The 10,750-nt window shown below is 49.0% G+C and overlaps 5 protein-coding genes across 5 annotated transcripts in view; 3 read left to right on the top strand and 2 right to left on the bottom strand.

The window, feature by feature from the left end:
* The window catches only part of BDCG_08935 (rho guanyl nucleotide exchange factor), a gene marked incomplete at both ends in the record, with an annotated part of 3,983 nt that extends 1,982 nt beyond the window's left edge, over window positions 1–2,001 (top strand). The window contains 2 exons of the mRNA XM_045424711.1: window positions 338–521; window positions 596–2,001. Coding sequence (XP_045273368.1) covers window positions 338–521; window positions 596–2,001 — 1,590 coding nt within the window. The remainder of the gene's footprint in view (window positions 1–337; window positions 522–595) is intronic.
* A 1,499-nt stretch (window positions 2,002–3,500) lies between these two features.
* BDCG_08934 (aminotransferase) lies at window positions 3,501–5,260 on the top strand (the record flags this gene model as incomplete). Its single annotated transcript, XM_045424710.1, has 4 exons — window positions 3,501–3,588; window positions 3,764–4,236; window positions 4,297–4,582; window positions 4,659–5,260. 4 exons carry the CDS (start codon window positions 3,501–3,503, stop codon window positions 5,258–5,260), a joined length of 1,449 nt encoding a protein of 482 aa, XP_045273367.1.
* Window positions 5,261–5,715: 455 nt separating this feature from the next.
* BDCG_08933 (thermotolerance membrane protein Dlt1) lies at window positions 5,716–9,163 on the top strand. Its single transcript, XM_045424709.1, has one exon. It carries the CDS (start codon window positions 5,772–5,774, stop codon window positions 7,065–7,067), a length of 1,296 nt encoding a protein of 431 aa, XP_045273366.1. The 5' UTR covers window positions 5,716–5,771; the 3' UTR covers window positions 7,068–9,163.
* On the bottom strand, window positions 7,763–8,957 carry BDCG_08932 (D-isomer specific 2-hydroxyacid dehydrogenase; the record flags this gene model as incomplete). Its single annotated transcript, XM_045424708.1, has 2 exons — window positions 8,089–8,957; window positions 7,763–7,950 (listed from the first exon to the last, which is right to left on the bottom strand). Exons 1-2 carry the CDS (start codon window positions 8,765–8,767, stop codon window positions 7,763–7,765), a joined length of 867 nt encoding a protein of 288 aa, XP_045273365.1. The 5' UTR covers window positions 8,768–8,957.
* BDCG_08931 (sucrase/ferredoxin domain-containing protein) lies at window positions 8,959–10,733 on the bottom strand. Its single transcript, XM_045424707.1, has 2 exons — window positions 10,078–10,733; window positions 8,959–9,941 (listed from the first exon to the last, which is right to left on the bottom strand). Exons 1-2 carry the CDS (start codon window positions 10,423–10,425, stop codon window positions 9,177–9,179), a joined length of 1,113 nt encoding a protein of 370 aa, XP_045273364.1. The 5' UTR covers window positions 10,426–10,733; the 3' UTR covers window positions 8,959–9,176.
* Window positions 10,734–10,750: the final 17 nt, after the last annotated feature.

Raw genomic sequence — 10,750 nt, 5'->3', positions numbered from 1 at the left:
CTACACAGAACTTGGGAAAGGCAGCGACAAGCATTCCCTAAATAATTTTTAATCACACTCGCACAAACCTCATATGATCCGTACCTAGAGGCTTTTCTCATAGAATGAGAGCATTATAATTGACCATGGAATAATGGTCAACTCGAAACTGCTCTCTCCTTCAATTTCCCATCTGCTTTTATTCCGAATTTCGATTCTATCGAGAATTATTCTCTCAGCCTGCTTCATTTCATTGGGCCATTAGCAGTTGACAGACACTCCGACGAGCCAAAATAAAGAAATCGGGTCTACTTTGTGGCAGGAATTCTTGCTAACTTGTGACGTTGTATTTTATCAGTATCACATCTATCTTTTCGAACGCATACTGCTTTGCTGCAAAGATGCGAATCTCAACAAACAAAAGACCAAGCTTATGAGCAAAGACAAACCAAATGCTGCTCCGAAAGGAAAGCCACGGCTTCAATTAAAGGGCAGAATATACATGGCCAATGTTACGGAAATCCTGTCCCTGCATAAGCCTGGTTAGTCCGCTGCTCTCTTTACTTATTTTCTGCGTATTTTGTTGTATAACTTGCTAAGACAATCCAACTTTTAGGGTCATACAAAATCCAAATATTCTGGAAGGGTGATCCCGGCGTTGTTGACAACTTTGTTATCCGGTACCAAAATGAGGATACCATGCGCAAATGGTACAAGGACATTGACACACAACGAGCTATTCAAACTGAAGAACGGGCGACAAGACACACGGGGACATCTGAAACAGAATTCACCTATCTCAAGATGGGCCCTAAAATTCAAAACCCTTATCGGGAGGAGTACGAGGCAGAGGAAGAGCTGGTCCGGGAGGGTAATACTTTTTCGGAATTTTCAGTATCCCGGAATGCTTCAAGTACAAGCTTGCGAGCGCGATCTGCCACGGGAGGAAGTGGTAGCTCTGGTCCAATCTCAAGTCGGCCTCCACCTCCACGATTTCCGATGCCAGAACCGCCTCTTTCGGTGTCCACCCAATTTGCTAACGGGGCAATATCCCCCGGGGACCGGAATGGAAATTCGTATTTTTCTCCAGTCACAGACCCTACTTCCTCGCGATCAAGTCAGTCGACTATGTTTGCGTACTCCCGCCAAGGCACGCCCTCAACTCCATGGATCGAGGACTCCAATCGGTACACGGCCCCTGCCATGCCAAGAGCCGCGTCCAGAGATGGGGCTACGTCGAATCCATACTTCAGCAACAGTAATCAACGGGGCGCCCAGCGCCCCTCGCTCCCTCCCCTCTCTTCTTCCCACCATGGCCAATCTAGTGGGATGTCACAAGCCCGAATGCGGTCTGCAAGCAGTCCTGACATCCACCACAACCCCAATATACCAGACTCCCGCCGTCATGTTAATGGACATTCTATGCAGACGGTTGATAACGTGCCTGTTCCCCCTATCCCTGCGCACATGGCGAGTATGAGAGCACCAGTCAATCGCAGCCAAAACAATTCCCCAATAAATAACACTCTCCCCGTTAGGACTGCCACCCAGTCACCGGGCATTCAGCAACGCCATGGACTCCCCCCTAACCCTTTTCCCGAGCCCCAGCTTTCTGGTCGGATCGAGTCCCGCTCGCAGCCAGCGCCCACATCGAATCCAATGCAATCCGGCCTTTCCTCCCCTGTGAATCAGGAGGCTGAACAGGAACTCTATATGCCCAGCCAACTGAAAGCCAAAGTTAACTTTGATGACAATTATGTCACTTTGGTGATCGCAAGTAACATACTTTTCCGGTCTCTAACAGATCGCGTGGACGCAAAGCTCGCCCGATTCACCGACCGGTCCATTGGGAATAAATCCGTGAGACTGCGGTATAGGGATGAGGACGGTGACTTTGTCACGATAGATAGCGATGAAGCCGTTCAACTTGCTTTTATGGAATGGCGCGACCAGCACCAAAACATGTTGGCCAATGGTCAGGTTGGAGAAATTCAACTCTTTTGCCAACCCGTCGAAAACTGAGATTGGTCTATCACTCCATGGACTCAGATATTGTGCAATAATTGAGGATGATCTACTTTTTTTTTAGATCCGTATACCTGTTGAATTTACTGCGCTACTGCCTTTTGTTGTCCCTTTTATTTTCATTTTCTCGATCTACGCATCCCATGGTAGTTTTTGGCGCCGATGACACGTTTGCTTCCAAATTTATATTCACTAGGATTGGCTTAAGAAGCATAGCTTCCTTGGTTGTCGTTTTTCAATACTTGATTCCCCCTCTCCGACCTCCCCCCTTCCAAGGGCACAACGTCCTACACGGCTGTCAGACATCCACCGATCTTCAAATGGCCAAACTCGGAGGAGTTTTTCTGAAATACGCTTGACACATATCTTTGCATTTTTCTTTTGATTATCGGGCGGAACACTGAGAAACGAACAGGCTAGCGAAAGTTGAAATACATGGTTAGCATTTTACTCTTAAGGATGCCCATGCTAGTCACCGATGCGCCGCTGCTTTCCGCTCCCAATCAACTTTTTTCTTTACCCGGAACAACCGCATTATTTGGCAAGAGACGATGTAATCAGTTTGTGGTTTGAATTCCTTTCTTTCATTATTATTATCATCAAGAAATGACCCCGTATGATTGAACGTACATTACCCTATGTAGATGTTGAGTTTTACCTTGTTTTCCACGCCACGACTTAAGCGAGGGCGTCAAGATTTTTCTCACTCGCCTGCTACGCTCGCGCAGGCATCTTACCTCTTGAGCTATATCTTAACTATCTATATCTTGCTTCACATACACTTCACACACACTTCATATTTGACTCCTCTTCTTTCTATTCTATTTGCCTTGGTTTTATTTGCGCTTGGTTTTACTTCCGTACCGGACCTCACCACTACTATGGACTTGGTGGGTTTCCGTGGAGCAGGTAGTTGCTGTGTAACGCTAACAACGGTACGGGTGTGGGTTGTCAAATAACGCCGGATGTATCAACTGTGCCATGCTGTAGCCTTCTTTGCCAAATCTTCCCAGAATGGGAGACAAGCAAATTTCTGCAAGGACATAGATGTGGTTATACTGAAATGCCCCTCCTATTCAGACTCTCAGAGTGATAGAACTGTTACACTTGACAAATCGAAGTGGAAATTAAAAAGTATATTTTTTCCCAACAAAGCCTCATCATTTCATTCGTGCTATTAATAATGTATAGTGGGCCATGTCACAACCTCAACTGCCCGCTGCACGACGGGCGCGATCCAACATGACCCCTCAGACTCCGACTTGTTGTCTCACAGCCAGTCAGATTGCAGAGCAGATTTCACGCATGAATTAGTGAGGCATTTAACTGACAATGGCATTCTGAGCCCTTCGAGATAGCCGTCGTGACTGGAAAAACGTTCCCACCTGGCTCTCGCTCTACCACTACTACTCGATAGAAACATAGAGAAAAGAACAGTTATCTATACAGATTTTACATATCTTAGAGTATTTTAGATCTCTTAGGGGTCCCCCAAAATGAGCTTCTCAGGCCGTCGTCTCTCCATCCTGAGCCCCTCCTCCCAAGCCCGCCGCTTCTCTGCTAGCAAAGAACTCTCACAGAACGGTTTGTTTTATACCACCACCCTCGTAGCAAGATTTAATTTTAATTTTAATTTTTTAATTTTTTTTGTGAAAAATAAAAATCGACATGTGTACTGGTTAAAGTCGATAATATCTTCAAAATGCATCGTCCTTGATTTGCTTACCCCTTTCAAACATATTAAAATCATCAACCGCAGAGAAGACTTCCGAAACCCATCGTCAGTTCCGTGATGCGCACGAAGGCCACCGTCCTCACGCCGGGCTCGACGCTACTCGCGCTTCAACCGGCGTCGTGTGGACGACCGAAAGGGCTTCCGAACATGGGTTTCTTGAAAACCCTTCGCTATGGGCAAATCTCGGACAGGGCGCTCCTGAAGCCGATGATGATATCGCAGGCAGCTTTCCCCGCCCCACTTCGATCCCCATAAGCTCCGCGTCCCGCGAGTACGGCCCTACTGCCGGTATCAAGCCTCTCCGTGATGCGGTGGCGAGGTTATACAATGAACATTATCGGCAGGGGAAGCAAGGCTATACCTGGGAAAATGTGTGCATTGTACCTGGTGGAAGAGCAGGGTTGATTCGTATTGCCGCAATATTGGGCAATGCGTATCTATCGTTCCCAATCCCAGACTACTCGGCGTATTCGGAGATGTTGTCTTTGTTTAAGAATGTAAGACCTCAGCCGCCAAGTTTGGATTTATATGTGTGTTGATGTGTAGAATGTGAATAGTTCGCGGCAGTTCCAATGCCCTTATCGGCTGCGGACGGATATCACATCCACACTGATAAGGTTGCCGAAGAAATTGCTCGAGGGACTTCGGTCTTGTTAACATCGAACCCCAGGAACCCAACGGGTCATGTCATCAACAATCCGGAGCTGGCCAAAATACAGGATATCTGTCGTGGGAGAGCAACGCTTATCCTGGACGAGTTCTACGCTGGATATAATTACAGCACTGGTTGTGATGGCTCGACTACTAGTGGAGCGATGAACGTCGAAGACGTCGACACAGACGGCAAGTTTTATTAGGCATCCTTTACTACCACCTCTTTAAGATCAGGTTCTTGTTTGAGCTAACCAAAACTGAATAGACGTTCTCATCCTCGATGGTCTGACCAAACGCTTCCGCCTCCCCGGCTGGCGAATCGCTTGGATCTTGGGACCTAAGGAATTCATCGAAGCCCTTGCCTCCGCTGGCTCCTACCTGGATGGGGGCGCCAACGTCCCGTTTCAAGAGGCGGCAATCCCCATGCTGGAACCCTCTCTCGTCCGCATGGAGATGAAAGCACTGCAAGTCCATTTCCGCGAGAAGCGAGATTATGTGATTGGTCGGCTGGGGCAAATTGGCTTCCAGATCACTGACGTTCCAGATGCAACGTTTTATATCTGGCTGGACCTTACTGCGCTTGAGCCCCCTCTCCCGGCTTCTGCGAATATCTCAGACGGTCTGAACTTTTTCAACGCTCTACTGACGGAGAAGGTGATTGTTGTTCCTGGGATATTTTTTGATCTGAATCCAGCGAAGAGGCGGGATTTGTTCGACAGTCCCTGCCACCATTTTGTCAGGCTGAGCTACGGGCCGAACATGGACGTGCTGAAACGAGGGTTGGACGGCATTGAGAGGGTTATTCGCCGGGTCAGGGGTGAGGTCATCGCTGACGATCTAGAGGACGAAGTTGCTGTTCAGGATTAAAATCTCGCAATCTGCTTCGTGACAGAAGTTCGTTTTTGCTGATGCCTATTAGAGCGGCACGACCCTGTTCGTATTTTTTTTTTCAATTTCAGGGTCCCAAACAGTTGGGCCAAGCGCCCACTCTATTGCGCTTCACTATAATAAAGGGCGTTTTCGCAGTTACCATGAATCACAGTTTGGTTTAGTTCAACGTCTTTTTATCAGAACAAGAAGGCCTCATTTAAAGCGCCTTACAGGGAGGAAGTTCAGAAGAACTGGTGTAAAGAACGGGAGTACTAGCATAGTGCCTGCCTCAGGAATGCACATTGTAAGGCCTCCTCACGCTGTTTGTCGACCTTAAAGCTGTGCATTGATATCATCTCGAGGTCTCTATATCTACTCGTACCCAAACATCCTTCAATAGTAAACTGACAAGTGTAAACACGTGAGCCCGCTTAAACCTAACCTGCTGTTCCTGGCCGGGTGTGTCACGTGAAAGCGTGCTCTTAACTAGGTAACTATCCATCAAACGATGGGCGTCACCACCCTAACTAATGCTGCGTCTTCTATTGCTCAGGGACATTGCACAACCTTCTCTCCCCACGCCCATGCATTATCCTGCTGTGAGGACGTAGTCACCATGCCGACGAAGACGCGGTTATTCCGCGTCTTTTACACAACCCTTTTTACTGTTCTTGCCATTATCTTTTTGATCTTAACTCTCCTAACCCCTGCTGATACCATCTACCAGTCCTCCAAGACCCACCGCCTGGGTAATGTTTTCATTGTCAGCGGTGTTTATATAATAACCCTGCTTTTGGCTATATTGATATATGCCAGCCGCATCTTTACTAACCGCAGTGTCCTTGCGGGTATTCCCAAACCATGGATTCCAGTTGAGAAGCCTGATGTTCCAAAGAGTGTGCGAAGACTCGTTGTGGAGGGTCTGTCGAGGAGTGCCATCATTGCCCAGCAAGCACGGCCGAGAGACAGGACTGGGGAAGACAATAGCAAGTTGGATCCTAGCTTGACCATCCCTACCACAAGACCACCGCCATGGGGTGATATCTCACACCCTGGCTGGACTGCCCCTGGTTGCCCCGATATGCCCGACCAAGAATTCGAGCCGGTGATTAAGGAACTCCCGCACCTCATAGAGGCAAAGGCAGTATCTCTTGCCCCCGTGGACCCTCGTCTTCCAGTCTTCGACAACCGAGACGCAGATCAGACTGGCGAAAATCAACCAATTCCGGATGAACGTATTGTCGAAATCCTCCGAAGGCCTCATAACATGCCCCTACGTGACTACATAAACCATCTAACACATCTTAATCTCATCAACCCCGTAGACCTTGGCCGGTCATTTGTTCGCCTCTACGAGCGCGGCAGATTCGCCGACGCGCCGTTGACTGAGCAGGAATTCAGATCATTGCTAAGCATGTTTGCTGAACTCCTAAGGGGGATGTCAGAACTCGATCCGGAGATCATTGCAGAAATCCAGTCTGAAAGTTCCACGGACGGTGGTATGGAGCCGTTTAGTGGCGAATCAAGCGGCGTTCACATCACCAACAGCGTTCCCGCCAGTTCTAGTGCGTCGTTCGCGTCCAGCAATCGATCAGGCACTAGTAGTCAGTGCAGCCGCTTTCATCCCTCCAGCACTCCCAAGAGTGGCTCTTTCATCCTTGATAGGTCCGGTGACAGACAAAGCTTACGTGCTCGGGGCAGTCGAACGCCATCTGCGTATTCCTTGCCAGCTTTGGCATCGAACCTTTCTGCCGCTAGTTCGGCAGGGAGTATCATTCACCGCACGTCATCGCAGATGTCTTGAGCGACTCCTGCTGGTGTGTGTGCCGCCGGAAGGCCGAAGAGCGTTGAACAGCGGTGATTCCGGGACTGTTGTTTTCTCCTTCCCACCCCCTTTCCTCCCATTGTATGAGTATATAATTATTTTCTTTTCGATTTTTCTTATGTCTTCAGTTCTTACCTGAGCAAGGTGTTCTGGCTAATAATAAATGGGATCAATGGGACAATGATGTGTGGTTTTTTTTTCTCTACTTTTCATCCAATTCGCAAACAACATGTATTCTTTGTTTGCCTGGGTTTGTTCTCTTGGTTTTCTGTATGCCCTGGGGGTCTGCGTGGGGATATTTCGTTGTTGATATTTTCTTCTTCCATTTAAGGCGTTGGGTTTTGTAGGAATATTTTATAATCAGTCCATGCCGATTGGAAGTTGATATTTGAGTCAAAAGCGGTCCATTTACGGCTCCTGGCCCTCTTCTTCTAGGACACCGGGCAAGATCAGCTGTCCCCACAGGCATCATATTGCTATGAATATTAGCTGGCCAATTACAATAACCAGTCAATCAGACAGACATTCTAACTTTGGGGTGGATGTTGAAAGAGATACTGGGGAACTTCGCCCACATGTACATGTACATGTACAGTACATAAACACAGTGTCCATACATATAAGTGCTCCTCTTTCAAGCCAGCAAAATGGATCATACTAATTTATCCTCCACCTCATTTCCATTTAACCAAATTCTCCGCTTGTTCCTCATATCCCATATGCTGTGGGAGCAAACCCTCGCTGCGGCCCTCCACTCCCCGTCTCGTTGTTCTCCACGCGCTGTCACCAGGCAAGGGTTCCATATCGAAAGCGTCCAGTGCAGCACCCCTTATCTTCCCCTCCTTCAACGTCTTCAGCAGCGCTTTCCCCCCAATCAACGGACCGCGTGACGTATTTACCAAGAGCGCCGTGGGCTCATAACACCCAACTCCTCCTCCCGTTTATGATAGCATGTAATGCACACTCAGAACATCCGCCTCCCTAAACAACTCCAGCTTACTCGAGACAACCTCAAAGGCGCCTGCCGGTAAACCCAATGCCGCAGCCTTCTCATCCGCCATGTCCTGCGTGAGATTACTCGACCACGCGACGACTCGCATGCCGAACGCCAATGCTCCGATCTTTTCAGTCGCCGTCCCGAGCGACCCGAGCGACCCGAGCGTCTTCCTCTCCAACCCCGCCGCAAAACTCCCCTGCCACCCGCCGCTCTTCACCACCGCATCATCCCGCGCGATATTCCGCGCCATGCCCAGGATCAATGCCCAGGTATGTTCCGTCGTTGAGCCGGTATGTGGTAAGGAGTCTAGCTTTTGCGAATGGGCTCCGAGACCTGTAGTCCCCGTAACCAGGATGCCCCACTCCGCACATGCCTGCTGGTCTATGGCGCGGTTGCAGTGGCCGGTGATAAGGAGGTATTTGAGGTTGGGGAGGGGGGAGATGACCTCTGCAGAGAACGGAGTCCGTTCGAGCATTGTGGAGATTATGTGATATGGTTTTAGCCGGCTGATGAGAGCTGCTTTGTCGCCATCATTGTGGCTTGGGTGCAGGGTCTCTGGGAACGAGGTTATGGATGTGAGATGGAGTTTCAGGTGGGAGAATTTGGCGGTAGCGATGTTTTGGTAGTCATCGAGGATGGCGAGGTTGAGCGGGCTACTTGCTGGCATGGTTCCGTTTGACATTGATCACTTTTACTGGTATCTTAAAGCAGATCGCGCGACCGATGCGAAGAGTAAGAGGCGGGGTTTGGGGTGAATGGTTTATCAGGCATTGAACGGTCTGGTATCATCGTCCATCCTAGCCGCACTAGAGTCCAGGAATCAGGTCGAAGAATTTGGCCTAAGCCGGCATACTGCAGGGCTTTGGCGACTTATATAGGAATATGATTTCGAAATAAATGTTATTAGCCCCTGAATATATGGATATATAGTGCTAGTTTGGATGGCTAAGGCGCCCAAAACTTCTTAGAATAAAATACCCGAAAGTCTCGCAATAGATTTCATCATGTAAAGTAGATAGAATAGCCCGAAATATTAAAAAGAATAAAAAATAAAAGAAAGCCAATAAACCGATTCTCACCCTGCCAGGAAATCACCAGCTCACCAGGCCCTTCTCACGATCAAACCCGCCTCTCAGCTGGCTCTCTGGCTTGATAACCTTCCCCTTCAGAACCGTAAACTTCACAATCCCCTCGCAATCTTCCGGCCTAACCCTCGCAAGCCAGATCCCCTGCGTAGCCCCTTCTTCACCACGCGCTGCTCTGCCCGCTTCCGCAGCAGCGTCCGCGGAGTCGATATTTCTCCGCCGGTACACAATCACATTCGCGGAGTACTTGTGGCCGCCAACATGGCTTATGAAATATATGCCTACCCCACCAGGGCGTTCGTCGTTGAGATCCCTATATAATCCAAGGGGCCGTAGGTGCCTTTCAAACTCTCGCCGGAGCAAGGGAGCAGATTGGCCGCAACGAGCGTCGCGGGTCCGCTGTGAACAGAGGAGAATCACGGCAGAGTGCCCACAGGGGCGGGAGCGGAGAGGGGTTAGGGCTGTATAGCCGACGGAGGAGTTAGGGACCGTCTCCGTCTGGGATGAAAGAGGCGTGGCAGGAGTTGAATTGTCAGACTCTGGGTCTGGGGTGCGTGTCTTTGTAGTTGGCAATGAGGTATTATTTAGGGGGGAAGTGGTGGTCAGAGAGTGGCTGACGAAATATGTGATCAGGTCTGAAGCGAGGGCAGGGGTGACGTGATCGACAAATGTGAAAGCTGGGAGGATGAGAGCGGTGGTGGGTTGTTTCCCAACCTCATGATGGTGATACTCATCCGGGACGGGCATGTTCGAAGCAGACAGCTTCATGGGCTATATATATTGTCCACAAATACAGTTAGCATGATCCACTGGGCAAATCTTTTTGACGAGCCAAAAAATGAAAATGAAAACGAAAATGGATTCCAGCTCTCATTACGCAACAACCAAAAGAAAAAACATCACGTACCCCATTGCTAGGTTCCAGGCCCCCTTTCTCAATCGCTTCCATGACGCTTCCCTCCTCGTCGGTCACATCCCTCACCCAGTCCGTCTTGCCCGTCGCAATGAGCAAGTGGGTGGCCCATCCTTTGACATGGCCGTATAATTTATCTTGAGTGTCAATGTCAAATTTGGCAGGGTATCGGATTGTGCAGCTAGCACAGTCGCGGTCGCAGTCTTCCCCGTCAACTACTGGGTTGACTTTGGTAAAGAGAGTATGTTCTGATGCGGTGGTACACGTCGTTTCGCTGTCCGCTGCTGGGCTGCTTGTCCCTGGTGTGAGAATCGCAGCCCCGCGACGAAGCAGAGCTTGCATCTTTTCAAAGTTGGTATTCCGACAGCGCCGCGATATCTTCTACCCTCCGTATACTTTCAAATTATTTTTTATATGTATATGGAGCAGGAAATGACGTTGCTGGTATTGTGCGGTTTTTCCAAGCCGGGAGAGTTTGAGGGCAGGTTATCAGATCCCTTTAATCAATCTTATCTGATTATGCCAAGACACCGGAAATATTCCGTGGCTGAGATTTGTCAGCGTGGATATCAAAAGTTCCAAATGAGGAAACATAAGAAGGCCTCGGGTTCCTCAAGATCGATTCCACCCCCCAATGCACAGGATTATATGTCGATTAAGTGGGAGA

Source organism: Blastomyces dermatitidis (assembly GCF_000003525.1).
Source record: "Blastomyces dermatitidis ER-3 genomic scaffold supercont1.12, whole genome shotgun sequence".
NCBI lineage: Eukaryota > Fungi > Ascomycota > Eurotiomycetes > Onygenales > Ajellomycetaceae > Blastomyces > Blastomyces dermatitidis.
This window is presented reverse-complemented; position numbering and strand designations above follow the sequence as displayed.

Bases quoted from the DNA above. Each gene is read 5' to 3' on its own strand.
- BDCG_08933 (XM_045424709.1), top strand. From the start codon at position 5,772: ATGGGCGTCACCACCCTAACTAATGCTGCGTCTTCTATTGCTCAGGGA.
- BDCG_08931 (XM_045424707.1), bottom strand. From the start codon at position 10,425: ATGCAAGCTCTGCTTCGTCGCGGGGCTGCGATTCTCACACCAGGGACA. The intron at 9,942-10,077 runs GTACGTGATGTT...CAATATATATAG, and splicing joins GCCTGGAACCTAGCAATGGG to CCCATGAAGCTGTCTGCTTC.